General features: G+C 42.4%; 1 protein-coding gene across 1 annotated transcript in view; it reads left to right on the forward strand.

The window, feature by feature from the left end:
* Nucleotides 1-14333, forward strand: part of LOC149449091 (macrophage mannose receptor 1-like) — a 164558-nt gene that overhangs the window by 19242 nt on the left and 130983 nt on the right. The window contains exons 4-7 of the mRNA XM_089693713.1: nt 1060-1221; nt 3811-3924; nt 6732-6872; nt 12258-12437. Coding sequence (XP_089549839.1) covers nt 1060-1221; nt 3811-3924; nt 6732-6872; nt 12258-12437 — 597 coding nt within the window. The remainder of the gene's footprint in view (nt 1-1059; nt 1222-3810; nt 3925-6731; nt 6873-12257; nt 12438-14333) is intronic.

The following is a 14333-nucleotide window of genomic DNA, read 5'->3' on the forward strand; positions in this document are numbered from 1 at the left end:
GAAGCTAAAATCAGGACAGATTTGGGTACTTATATGTAAAATACATTCATAGCAGAACTAAACTGTATCTGAGCATCACAAACTGAAAACTTTTTTAAAATAATTTTTACTATTTAAAGCAAATTAATCCATTCCATCCATGTCTCCATGCTTTATTTTGTTGGGAAATCACTTTGAAAAACACCCCCTAGTATTTCTAGCTGTGGCAAATTGTGGCAGATGATTCATGTGGCATTTACTTCCTGGAATCCATCTGCCTATAGCTCAGGCATGCAGGCAGGAGGGTGTGCTTAGCTGAGAAAGTCCATCCTTCCCTCCTCCAGATGAAAAAAAAAATGGGCAGAAACACTCCTGGGATGTATGACATCATTTTGGCCTAGGTTAGAAACTAGAAAGCAACTTAAGAAATGTAAAAAAAAAAATTCTAGCAGTATAAGGATTACAAATAGTTCATGTTGATTGAGAAGTTTAGTTCTACTTTAATTACATAATTAAAGCAATACAAAAATACAATAAATTGTGTTTTTTTATCATGCATGGGTTGAAGCTATAGGTTGGATTCACAGCTTTTTATGAACATTTTCAATATGTTTTCATACACTGCCATGGTTATTGTTAATACATCAAAAACAACCAGGCATGAAATTTTGCAGCCAGTGTACATCAAGCAGATGCAAACTAGCACCATTTATTACAATGGTTTCTGTGTAGGTTAAGGTGAGCCCATAAAAAAGTATGCTCTTCATATTGTTCTTAATTTAGTAGAGTGAAAACTTTGACCCTATACAAGCATAATGGAACTAAACAGGATGTAAATGCTATTTATATTTTTGGTTGCTCTACTTTAAAATATTAAATTAGCTGAAAATGAATGAAAGTTACTATTCAACTTGTATATATACAGTAATACAATTAATGTTCCTTATATGGAATCATCATTGCACAGCAGATAATATGATCATTACGGACAGTCAAATGTTGGTATGGTGGTGAACCTGTGATCAGTCCATCATTTTTTGTACTTGGATGATGTTCCATTAAACGTTTTCTTTTTTTCAGCTACAAGAGAGGGTTGGTGGACAACAGATCCTATCTCTGGCTTTGAGTATCAGGTCAATGAGAATTCAGCCCTGACTTGGTACCAAGCACGGAGAAGTTGTTATCAACAGGATGCCGAGTTATTAAGTATAACTGAGCTACACGAGCAAACATACATTTCAGGTGAGTTTTGTAGGAAGACACAGCAACAGTCACCAATCATAGAAAACACATTAGTTTCTGTTCCTTTTCCTTTCCCTAATACTTTTTAGGTAGGTAGATATGAAATATTGCTGTTTAATAATTTGTATTTTCATTTCCAGCCAGCCGGTGGAGCTTTAAGGGCCCTTTCTCATGTTTAGCTGTCTATCCTAATTTGCTTCGTTGAAGAAAAAAACATTCATTAATGGCTTAATCTAGTTAGAAGAGTTACACCTCCCCAGATAGGACCTATATTTCAGTTGGAGAGAAGCATCATGAGAGCAAACACCTTCTAATAGGCTATTTCTTTTAGACTCGTTAACACTTACTTCAAAATGGGGCATTGGACATGCCTTTTTAAAGCGCTCTGAGTGCCAATCAGAGCACCTCTTACTAAATAAAATGTTTACCTTACAATCCTGTTAATACGGTCGTGTTTGCTTTGCTTGGCTTCACTTCACTTCAAAAATGATATCCCATTTCCCTTCCTTGGTGCTTCAAAGCATCTCCAAAGCCTCCTTAGAAGTCTATGACAATGCTTGCCCCCAGCATCTGCAGCTTTTGAGGGTCTCCTATTCAGCTTTAGCTTCACTTTGTTTTGGAGGTATTGCAGGTATGAGATATCCCAGGATGCTCAGGGAAACCAACAATTGAACCGCAAAGACATCATCAGAAGTCACTTCTGGTTCATGTGTACTGTATATCATCTATCTGGTGCAGATATCGCATCTGGTGTGCAGTGTAAAGCAGCAGGAAGGTGAGCTGGGACTGATCTGTAGCAGAGCAACTAGCAGACGGCACACATGGTGTGCAATATGGGAATGCTATTGTAGAGTGTGCGCAGGGACCGGTGAGAGAGGACTGAATGGCAGAGGATCAGCAGAGCCCTAGAGTCGGAGTAGGAGAATCTAATAGATATCACATGTGGTGCGCAGCATGGGAGCAATATAGCGGGAGGTGAGCAGGGACCAGAGAAAGGAGGAAGAGGATTAGCAAACCAGAGGATCATAAGAGCTTCGGGATACTACAGAAGGGGGGATCAGCAGAGCTGAGGGTTACTGCTGAGTGGGGGATCAGGAAAGCTGGGGGTTACTACTGAGATGAGGATCAGCAAAGCTGGGGGTTACTACAGAATGGGGCATCAGCAGAGCTGGGTGCACTACTGAGCAAGGGATCTGCAGAATGAGGGTACTAAAGCTGGGGACCTTCTGAACTGGGGTACTAATGAGCTGGGGGTATTACTGAGTTGGCGATACTATTGAGCCGGGGTTCTACTGACACACACAAGACATTTTCTTCAAAAGAGCATCACAGAAACATCCCAGAAGCATCAAAAAAGCATTTTGAAGTGGTAAGTTCTTTATTGTGTGTTAAAGTCAAAGCAGGTGTAAACAAGCCCTTAAAGGCCTGCAAACTTGTATCATAAGTGTACCTAGCATTCACAGTTAATTGAGAAAAAATATTGTTTACACATAGTAAAATTACAGAGACGATACATCTGTTTAAAAACTATAAACCAAAAAAAAAATTAATAAAAAACTATTCTAGTTTACCAAGATCACTCATATGGGAGAAATCACGGATTGCTTACTGTATATATTGGATGATTGACATATATTCACATACTTTAAATAGCCCCTGGAGCTCTGAAATTGTTTGGCCCCACCACCTCCAACCTTGAAAACCACATTAGTGATCATTGAGGCTCTTGACCATACAATGAAACGATGATAGAATATTGAAAGCAGTAAGGTATAGAGTCAAGAATGGCTTTAGGAAGTTGATATTTGCTTTTGCACATCAAGATTCCCAATCATGTAATCAATGTAAGTGACCATATGTAGGTGTTTGCCTTATATGACTTCCTAAGCCTGGTTAGCTTTAAAATAAACACACTTTCATTTTATGTTGTCCATAGGCCTATGAGTGACTTGCGATCAGGGGCGGACTAACCATTTGGAAACTCGGGCACTGCCTGAGGGCCCGGGGTCAGTAGTGGGCCCCATGAGATGCCCCTGGTACCTTTTTCATAGGCTTTTTTGAGTTTGGGCAAGGATACAGGGGCCTCATGATCCCCTATTGCCCGGGGGCCCCATGAGTGGTCAGTCCGCCCCTGCTTGCAATGAAACTGTTCTTGGGCTTGCCAATTGGCCATCTATGCCACAATTATGTAAAAAGAGAGGAGCAACCCATTCAAATATTTTACAGCCTTTCTGGTGGCACAGAAAGACAAAGACTTTAATTGTACCTATCCAAGATTTTTATCTCATGGCAACCTTAAAGGGAAAATAAGTCTTTGTCATTTTTAACTTTTATTTTTTTTTAAATGTATACATTTTTAATGTATATTTTCTCAGTTTTCTAACTATATATACAATAATATGTACATTATTACTATTCGGATTTAGTTTATTAATATTTTTGACATGTGTGGTAAGCTATAATTGTACCAGGGTTCCCAATGTTTTAAGCTCTAGACTAGAGAATGCTAGCAAGTTTCTATATGAAGCTCAGTTTATGATAGCATTTTGATTATTATTTCACAATCTGCCACGTGGTTTTCTTTTATAGGATTAGCCAGTAACACAAAAACAGCCTTATGGGTGGGGCTTAATAGTCTGGACTTAAACGCAGGCTGGAAATGGAATGATGGAAGTCCATTCCGATACCTCAACTGGCTTCCAGGTAAATTGTTAGTTTCAGTACATTGTATTACAAATAAGTCACTTCTCTGTCTGTTTATATGTAATACATGAGCATTTTCACTAGAATTATATGCACAATCTAAAAGAGAACTCCAGTTAGGATAAAGGTTACCAATAGACTTACACAATGTGAGGTTATAGGTTCTTCTCTTTCTTTTCCTAATTTCAAACCAACTATTGATGTTAAATTTCCTACACAGTTAAGAGTATGTTGTTCTAATTTACTAGGTAATGTTAAAGCATAGGGGAGGATTTAGTTGCATTGTGTGTAGTGGCTAACATGTGGGGAGGTGCAGCATGGTGCAGCATGGTGCATGCAGTAAATACAGAGAGTCAGGTTGTAGCAAAACCTAGAACTTGTATTAAGCAGAATGCCAATGTTGCAAACATCCCAGCGGGGGAGCACCGCTCAGGGAAATAACTCACAGTTCAATGTAGTCAAAGGAGAGGTGCCAACAGCATCTGTTTAGAGGAGGGTAACCAGTCCAGCCCCCAAGAGGGGAGATTTCTTTCTAGATTAACAAAGCCCTAGCCTGTCTCTCCTCACTAGGAACCTTCCCTACAACTACAGTAGTTGCTGTCCCTGACAAATGGGGTCTCTCTCACTACACCAGCCACTCACAAAATGCGCACCAAAACCCAGAGACTTAAATAGACCCTGGTGACCCCAGGTGGCCACCATGGGTCAAATGGGCATGGCATAGCGAACCGGAACTCTACTCCATTGACCCAGGAAACCATAGAGAATCAATGTTTCCCTTGGACCTCCTCTCCAGCCTGTGGTAGCACTTGATTGAGTGCCACCTACAGTAGAGCAAACAAACTGCACCTGCCTACAAGCATGATTTCTGGAACCTGCAGGAGCAAACTGTTGTTTTGAGGTAGGCTTTATTTCCATCCATAGGATCAACATTGATTGTTTTCCAAATGGTACATCCAAAAGCAAACAGCAGACACAGCCAATGAGCTTTCATTTGTGTGTTGAATTATGTTTTATGGAATAGGTGTGCATTCGGGGCCGCTCATCCACAAGCCTGTCACATTTGGGGAGTGACTGTGCCTGTGCAGCTGCTGCGTCTCTGTATCCAGCACCTGGGGGCTCAAGCCACATAAACAATTGGTTCATTCATGATCTATGGATCCCAGCACCAATGTGAGAGAGGACTTAAATTGGACCTTTACTTTACAGATCCACCTTACCCTTGCAGTTCCTCACCCTTCCACAGTACAAAGTGCAGATTTTTTTTTTCGTTTACAAATTTAAAAAAAATGTTCTTATCCCTGGCCCCAACCACCATTTTTGCCTTGGCAATAATGACATGTCCCTACTCCCTTAGCCTCCTTAGGGACACACAAAGGCCAGTACACAGAGTATGTGTGTGTCACTGGGGGCCAGTTTCCTAAACCCCGAATAAGCAGTCGGCTTTGACCGAGGAGGACATTGGCCAACAGGTCACGGCAGGACAATGTTGTATTCACTGGGCACATCAATAACGGATCCCATCTTCCACACCACCCTCACTCCCACCCTGTTCTTCAAATGTTGAAATACAAGTTTAAAACCCAGATTCAAGAAGGTTTTCCACTGAGTTTTCCAGGAACTGGCATGTTTTAGAGGTCGTTTGGCTGTCCCAGTAATCAATGCATCAAATTCAGCTATTATAAATGATGGTCATCTCTGTCTTTAGACCATCACATTTACCCATGATGGCTATCATTCTCTAGGGTTGGGTCCAGGACTTGCACGCCATTTCAAAAGTCACTGGATACAACTTGACATCTCCTTCTGGACAGGCAGTTAGAACATGGCTTTGGCTGCTTTTAAGATGTCTGCATACACTCACCGGTCACTTTATTAGGTACACCTCGCTAGTGCCAAGAAAATATCCCCCACACCATTACACCACCACCAGCCTGAACCATTGATACAAAACAGGATGTATCCATGCTTTTATGTTGTTTACGATAAATTCTGACCCTACCATCTGAATATCACAGCAACCAGTCTGCCCATTCTCCTCTGACATCAAGAAGGCATTTTCGTCCACATAACTGCAGCTCACTGGATATTTTCTCTTTTTCGGACCATTCTCTGTTGTGCATGAAAATCCCAGTAGATCAGCAGTTTTTTAAATTCTCAGACCAGCTTGTCTGGCACCAACAACCATGTCATGTTTAAAGTCACCTAAATCCCCTTTCTTTCCCATTCTGATGCTCAGTTTGAACTTCAGCAAGTCTTCTTCACCACTTCTAGATGCTTAAATGCATTGAGTTGCTGCCATATGATTGGCTGAGTAGCAATTTGTGTTACCAGACAATTGAACTGGTGTACCTAATAAAGTGGCCGGTGAGTGTATATTTTCAAGTTTAATGAAGAGGGGGGCGGGGTGGGGGAAGTTTTACTTTTCAAGTAGATTTCCAAACATGGGAAAGATTTGGGTAATATGTAAAAGAAGTTATAGCAAACAAGGCATATCAGCAATCTTTTGGATTCTGCAAGTTTTTTCACAATTGGTGGCTGCCTGCTTACTGCGTCTTTTCTTTTATTGCTTTGTGTGTGAATACATGCTTTATTACACTCCACCGGAGACTTGTGTTATGTAGAAAGCCTTATTTCATGGCTTTTTGTATTAAATCAGTCAGGTATATGAAATAAAATAGCAATTTATTTTGTGATTTTTCTCATAGGTAAACTTATTTGAACTTTAACCTATATATTTTCTATTATCACTGCAAATTATTTCTTTAAAGTGTTTGTAAATAGAATATGGTTACCTCTTCCTTTAGGAAACCCATCAGCAGAACATGGGAAACACTGTGGGGCACTGCAGTCGGATAAAAATTCCAAATGGGAAAACAAAGAATGCTTTAAAAAGTTTGGATACATCTGTGAAAAGGGCAACGTCACCTCCTACAGCCCCCCGTCTGGTAGGAAAAACATTGTTAACATTAGTTCCTCTATACTAGTTCATTTTAAATAGTAATCAATGACATTTTTTTTAACTGAATGTATTAATTCTTAAATTTAAAAATAGGATTCAGTTACATTATTGGTTTTAACATCACTCTGATATACCGCATTTACTCGAGTCTTATGTTACATCGAATCTAATGCGCACCTCTATGTTGAAAGGCTTGAAATTGAATAAACCGTTTGATGGTGATTGTAATTTGCACATGCATACAACAATGGGTTAAAGTTATGGACTTTCATTTTTTTGCTGGTAATTAGTGAAAATATGGTAATAAAATGTGAAAATGGGCTTGTGTTAAGATTTTTTACTTTTGATAATTAGAGTACTTTAGACAGCAACAATAAATTCACCATTTGCTATGGTACATTTTTTATTACAATATAGTAAACTATTAAACCAATTACTGACCTAGAACAAGTTTTTACATAGAAAACTTTTTAATAAACGGTAAGTTTAAGTATAACTTGGAATGACAGCTTAAAATTACGGTATGGAGATGAAGGAGATGGGGGGGCGCTGGAGGAGATGAGGGAGGGGGCCGCTGGAGGAGATGAGGGGGGGCGCTGGAGGAGATGAGGGAGGGAGCTGCTGGAGGAGATGAGGGAGGGGTCCGCTGAAGGAGATGAGGGGGGGGTCCGCTGGAGGAGATGAGGGAGGGGGCCACTGGAGGAGATGAGGGAGGGGGCCACTGGAGGAGATGAGGGAGGGGGCCACTGGAGATGAGGGAGGAGTCCGCTGGAGATGAGGGAGGGGTCCGCTGGAGGAGATGAGGGAGGGATCCGCTTGAAGAGATCAGGGGGGGTCCACTGGAGGAGATGAGGGAGGGGGTCACTGGAGGAGATGAGGGAGGGGGTCACTGGAGGAGATGAGGGAGGGGGCCGCTGGAGATGAGGGAGGAGTCCGCTGGAGGAGATGAGGGAGGGGTAAGCTGGAGATGAGGGAGGGGACCACTTGAAGAGATCAGGGGGGGTCCACTGGAGGAGATGAGGGAGGAGGCCACTGGAGGAGATGAGGAGGGGGCCGCTGGAGGAGATGAGGGAGGGGTCCGCTGGAGGAGATGAGGGAGGGGTCCGCTGGAGGAGATGAGGGGGGGTCCACTGGAGGAGATAAGGGAGGGGTCCGCTGGAAGAGATGAGGGAGGGATCTGCTTGAAGAGATCGGGGGGGTTCACGGGAGGAGATGAGGGAGGGGGCCGCTGGAGGAGATGAGAGGGGGGGGTGCTGGAGGAGCCTTACCACCTGGTGTGTGGGCGGTACCACCAGCATCCAGTGCAGAATCGCCGGATGTGGTGGTGGCACTGCCAGGTGTGTTGGAGGTTTAGCAGTGTTTGCGTCAGAATTATTATTATTATTATTATACAGGATTTATATAGCGCCAACAGTTTGCTCAGCACTTTACAATATAACGGGAGACAGTATAATTACAATACTTTCAGTACAGAAGGAATGTGAGGGCCCTGCTCATGGAGCTTACAATCTAAAGGCAATGTAAGGTGCCCTTGAATGTAATGCGCACACCGAGTTTAGAGCCTCTTTTTGGCCAGAAAAGGTGCGCATTACATTTGAGTAAATACGGTATTACCCCATAAGCCATGATTAAATGTTATAAGAAATCCAACTGTTGCCTGTTCCATACAAATACATAATGGGGTTGATTTACTAAAGGGAAAAGGACTGTGCACTTTGCAAATGCAAAGCTTACTCCGGAGTTTAGTAAATGAGAGGAAGCTCTATGTAAAGTGAAGCTTTACCTCATTTACTAAGCTCTAGAGCAACTGTACTTTCAAAGTGCGTAGTCTATTTGCCTTTAGTAAATCAACCCCATAGCGTGGATACATTAGGGATGCTATTTGCACAGTTAGTGTTCTGTTGTTAGCCTTGTTGACTTTGTGGAAATCTCAGTTGTCTTTTTTATCATCGTCCATTGTGACACAATGCTCCCTCACTTTCACACGGCACGTGACTTTACCAAGAGGGCCACAAGTAAAATTCTGTTTATATTGTGCTACAGAAGACTTTTAAAGATCCTTTGGGTTCATTCACACCATGGGGCTGAGACGTCAGTTTTTCTGCACGTGTTCTGCAAGGGCCCAACAAAATCATTGGTTCTCTATGTGCCCTGTTCACACCACAACGCTAGTATCACATGCAGATTTTTTCTGCGCAGGAATCTGCAATGTGCATAAAACTCATTGAAGCAAGCATGAAAACTGATGTCTCTGCAAGTGAAATCTGAGCGTCAGTTGCCATCAGTTTTTCTGCACTTATGGTGTGAACGAGGCATCAACTGCTGGTACTGCTATTAGCAGGGCTTTTTTTCTTAGAAAATAGGTGCCGGAACGCAACAACCTCCCAAAATCTCCCTTCCCCCCACACATAACCTCCAATCCACATCAAAAATAGTGGGTGTGGTAAAATGTCACTAACAGAGGGAGGGTTTTAAAGGGGTATTAAATACCAGGAGTGCATTACGTACAGAGTGCACAGTTGGGGGGAGTTACACTCAGAGTGCAGAGTTCAGGGGTGCGCTATGTGCAGAGTTCAGGGGTGTGCTGCATACAGAGTGCAGAGTTCAGGGGTGCGCTGCATGCAGTGTGCAGAGTTCAGGGTTGTGCTATGTGCAGATTTCAGGGTGTGCTACGTGCAGATTTCCGGAGTGTGCTGCATAGAAAGTGCAGATTTCCGGAGTGTGCTGCATACAGAGTGCAGATTTCAGAGGTGTGCTGCATACAGAGTGCAGAGTTCAGGGGTGTGCTGCATACAGAGTGCAGAGTTCAGGGGTGTGCTGCATACAGAGTGCAGAGTTCAGGGGTGTGCTGCATAGAGAGTGCAGATTTCCGGGGTGTGCTGCATAGAGAGTGCAGATTTCCGGGGTGTGATGCATACAGAGTGCAGAGTTCAGGGGTGTGCTGCATAGAGAGTGCAGAGTTCAGGGGTGTGCTGCATAGAGAGTGCAGAGTTCAGGGGTGTGCTGCATACAGAGTGCAGATTTCAGGGGTGTGCTGCATACAGAGTGCAGAGTTCAGGGGTGTGCTGCATACAGAGTGCAGATTTCAGGGGTGTGCTGCATACAGAGTGCAGAGTTCAGGGGTGTGCTGCATAGAGAGTGCAGAGTTCAGGGGTGTGCTGCATACAGAGTGCAGATTTCAGGGGTGTGCTGCATACAGAGTGCAGAGTTCAGGGGTGTGCTGCATACAGAGTGCAGAGTTCAGGGGTGTGCTGCATACAGAGTGCAGATTTCAGAGGTGTGCTGCATACAGAGTGCAGAGTTCAGGGGTGTGCTGCATACAGAGTGCAGAGTTCAGGGGTGTGCTGCATACAGAGTGCAGATTTCAGGGGTGTGCTGCATACAGAGTGCAGAGTTCAGGGGTGTGCTGCATACAGAGTGCAGATTTCAGGGGTGTGCTGCATACAGAGTGCAGAGTTCAGGGGTGTGCTGCATACAGAGTGCAGAGTTCAGGGGTGTGCTGCATACAGAGTGCAGATTTCAGAGGTGTGCTGCATACAGAGTGCAGAGTTCAGGGGTGTGCTGCATACAGAGTGCAGATTTCAGGGGTGTGCTGCATACAGAGTGCAGAGTTCAGGGGTGTGCTGCATACAGAGTGCAGAGTTCAGGGGTGTGCTGCATACAGAGTGCAGAGTTCAGGGGTGTGCTGCATACAGAGTGCAGATTTCAGGGGTGTGCTGCATACAGAGTGCAAAGTTCAGTATGTTTCTGCATTAATAGTGGATGTTAAAACTGATATCAACTGATGAAAAACTGATGTAAAAACTGATCTGCTTTTTTATTTGAAAAAACTTGACTGAACCGATGAAAAAGAACAGAACGCCTGTGTGAAATGACCCTATATCGAGTATAGGGTCATTTCACACGGGCGTTGTTTTTTTTTATGTAGATGTTGAGAGACTGTGGGATTTACTTACTAAAGGCAAATAAACTGCGCACACTGCAAGTGCAGTTGCCCCAGGGCTTAGTAAATGAGAAGAAATTCTGCTGACTTCCATCATCCAACCACGTGAAAGAAAAAAATGCTGTTTTTTTTATTTTCCTTGCCTGTGATTGGGTATTCTTTGCAAAGTTTAGCTTCACCTCATTTACTAAGAGTGCAACTGCACTTTGCAAAGTGCACAGTCTATTTGCCTTTAGTAAATCAACCCCTGTGAGTGTGCAATAGGCAATGGTTAGAGACTGTGGGCATGCTATAGGAGATAGTTCAAGATCGTCAGGACATGTTACATGAGACTGCTAGAGCTCATTATTACCATTACCACTCTTTTTACAGAGCAGTGCTTCCACATTTGTACTTCCTACAGTTAAGAGGCAGACAGCACAGAAAAAAAGGCAATACAGTGGCTAAATGGTTAGCACTTCCGCCTGGCAGTACTAGGGTTGTTGGTTCAAATCCCAACCACGGCACCACCTGCCTGGAGTTTGCATGTTCTCCCTGTGCCTGCGTGGGTTATTCCATTTTCCTCCCACCCTCCAAAGACATGCTGGTAGGTTAATAGGCTCCTGTCTAAATTGTCCCTAGTATGTGTATGTATGAATGTAAGTTAGGAACCTTAGACTGTACACCCCTTGAGGGTTGATGTGAATGTACAATATATATGTAAAAGCACTGCATAAATTGATGGCGCTATATAAGTACCTGTAATTAATAATAAAATAATAAGTACCTTTAATAAAAACGTATGGAAGAAATAAACCAAACAGTTTAACTGTCAGAAGCACCGGTTCTAAGTGAGCACCTAAAAGCACTGATTATTGGTTGCTGCGGTGCAAGGGCCATATGATGACTACCAAATGTTCGCATATTAGGCTCCAGGAGGTTACAACCTTTTGTAATGCTACTATTGTCTGTGTCTTCCTGTCCTAGTGACCTCAGTTCCAATTATTCCTTATCCTGAGGTCATAGGGACAGGAAATGCCAGGGAATCTCCCCAATAGGAATCACAAGGATCAATACAATCTCAACAGAAGCTTAATTTCTTCTCGCTTTTTGGAGGTGGCTTTTCAAACCAATACATATCCAGCATACAGGTAAAACAAAAAATTACTATATTGTCAGCCTTTGTAAACGAGCCCTCTAATTAAATATATTAACATAGCATTTAGAGACATTTTTTTTATGAACAAGTAAAACGAAACATTTACCTGCCGAGATTTACCAGCATTAGTCTTGCACCTTAGGGTAAGCTATAGATTTCCCCAGTGCCAGGAGCAGGGAGGACATGCAAATGAAGATTTTTGTCTTAAAATCCACATTTGCAGAGAATCAAAAATATGGCAATTGTATGTAATAAGAATACACCTAAAATGTTTTTATATTTTGGTACAGACACTGAGCCCATCAATTGCCCACTGATCTGGACCCCCTATGCTGGCTATTGTTATTATCTGTATAAAGAAGCGAAGACTTGGCAGGATGCCATGGTGTCTTGTAGGAAAGAAGAAGGGGACCTCGCAAGCTTGCACAATGTTGAGGAATCCAGCTTTGCTAATTCAAACTTTGAGTTTGGTAAGTAACAGTAAACTGACGGCTATTATTCTGTCAAGGAATATACTGGATTCTGTAACATTTTCAGCTTCTTTAGGCAACTTATTACAGTAATTTCCGAACACAAATCGGAAGCATTTATACACAATTGCAAGCAATATCACTTACAGTGCCCAAAAAATGAATTTATCACGTAAACCCCAGTACATAATACTCACTTTGTGACCTTCAGTTTAACCCTTAGGGCCCATTTATATTTTTTCATTGTGGTAATGTGCACATTAACAAAGCACACAACAGCTCACATTACATGCATTGGTGCATTGCAGTGCCATTAATTCTGAAGCTGCATTCACTTTGCGACTTTGAATTGCTGGCAGAATTGCCCGCAAGTGTAAATGCAGACTGAATAGCACATCAATGCACTAAAGGAAACGCATATGTGTTGTATTACAAGTTTTATGAATTTGCAATTTTTGGGCTGCTTTGGTGCATTGATAGCTAATTATTTTCAAAGGGTTGTCCTAACACAATATATGTTCACATGCAACATACCACAAGTAATGCACCCCACAAATGTAAACGGGCCTTTCAAGTGTAACTAGACCAAAGAAAACAAGTTAATAGATTGCAGCTTACCAGCCTTTAGATGTATTGGTTGCATTGATATCCTTTTTCAGAATTTTTTGTCCTTTATTTTCACCTGATGATCCTGCTGGTAACACACTTGCTGTCCGAAGGTAACAACACTTACTCACTTTTTTGTAAAGGGGTATAGCCTTGTCACCTTCCCTATCTCCTTCCCCATATTCTCATTTTCTTGACATAGGGAGAAGTTGTTCTGTAGTCCACAGGTGTCCACATAGGTGAAGAGTAGATTAAGTTATTAACTCACAAAATTTCCAGCAGGATTAATGGTATTTTCTTGTACTTGAGTAAATACTGTATATACGCTCCCCAGCCACTTTATTGGGTACACCTGTTCAATTGCTTGGTAACACAAATGACTAATCAGCCAATCAAATGACAGCAACTCAATTAGGCAAGTAGATGACTTGCTGAAGTTCAAACCAAGCATTAAAATAAGGAAGAAAGGGGAATTAAGTGACTTTGAACGTGGCATGGTTGTTGGTGCCAGATGGGCTGGTCTGAGTATTTGGAAAACTGCTGATCTACTGGGATTTTCACACACAACCATTTCTTGGGTTTACAGAGAATGGTCAGAAAAAGAAAAAAGATCCAGTGAATGGCAGTTGTGTGGACAAAAATGCCTTGTTGATGTCAGAGGAGAATGGGCAGACTGGTTCAAGATGATAGAAAGGCAACAGTTACTCACATAACCACTGGTTACAAACAAAGTATGCAGAATACCATCTCTGAATGCACAACACATGGGCAACAGCAGCAGGAGACCACTCCGGGTGTCACTTTTGTCAGCTAAGAACAGGAAACGGAGGCTACAATTCGCACAGGCTCACCAAAATTGGACAATGGAAGATTGGAAAAACTTTGCCTGGTCTTATGAGTCTCGATTTCAGCTGCAACATTCAGATGGTAGGGTTAGAATTTGGCATAAACAACATGAAAGCATGGATCCATCCTGCCTTGTATCAATGGTTCAGCATGGTGGTGGTGTAATGGTGTGGGGGATATTTTTTGGCACACTTTTGACCACTTAGTACCAATTGAGCATTATTTAAGTGCACGGCCTATTATTGCTGACCATGTCCATCCCTCTATGACTACAGTGCACCCATCTTCTGATGGCTACTTCCAGCAGGATAATGCACCATATCACAAAGCTCAATTCATCTCAAACTGGTTTCTTGAACATGACAATGAGTTCCCTGTACTCCAATGGTATCCACAGTCACCAGATCCCAATCCAATAGAGCACCTTTGGGATGTGGTGGCATC

The sequence above is a fragment of the Staurois parvus genome, unplaced genomic scaffold, assembly GCF_062004578.1.
Source record: "Staurois parvus isolate SC_StPar_1 unplaced genomic scaffold, SC_StPar_1.0 ptg000636l, whole genome shotgun sequence".
In the NCBI taxonomy this organism is placed as follows: Eukaryota; Metazoa; Chordata; class Amphibia; order Anura; family Ranidae; genus Staurois; species Staurois parvus.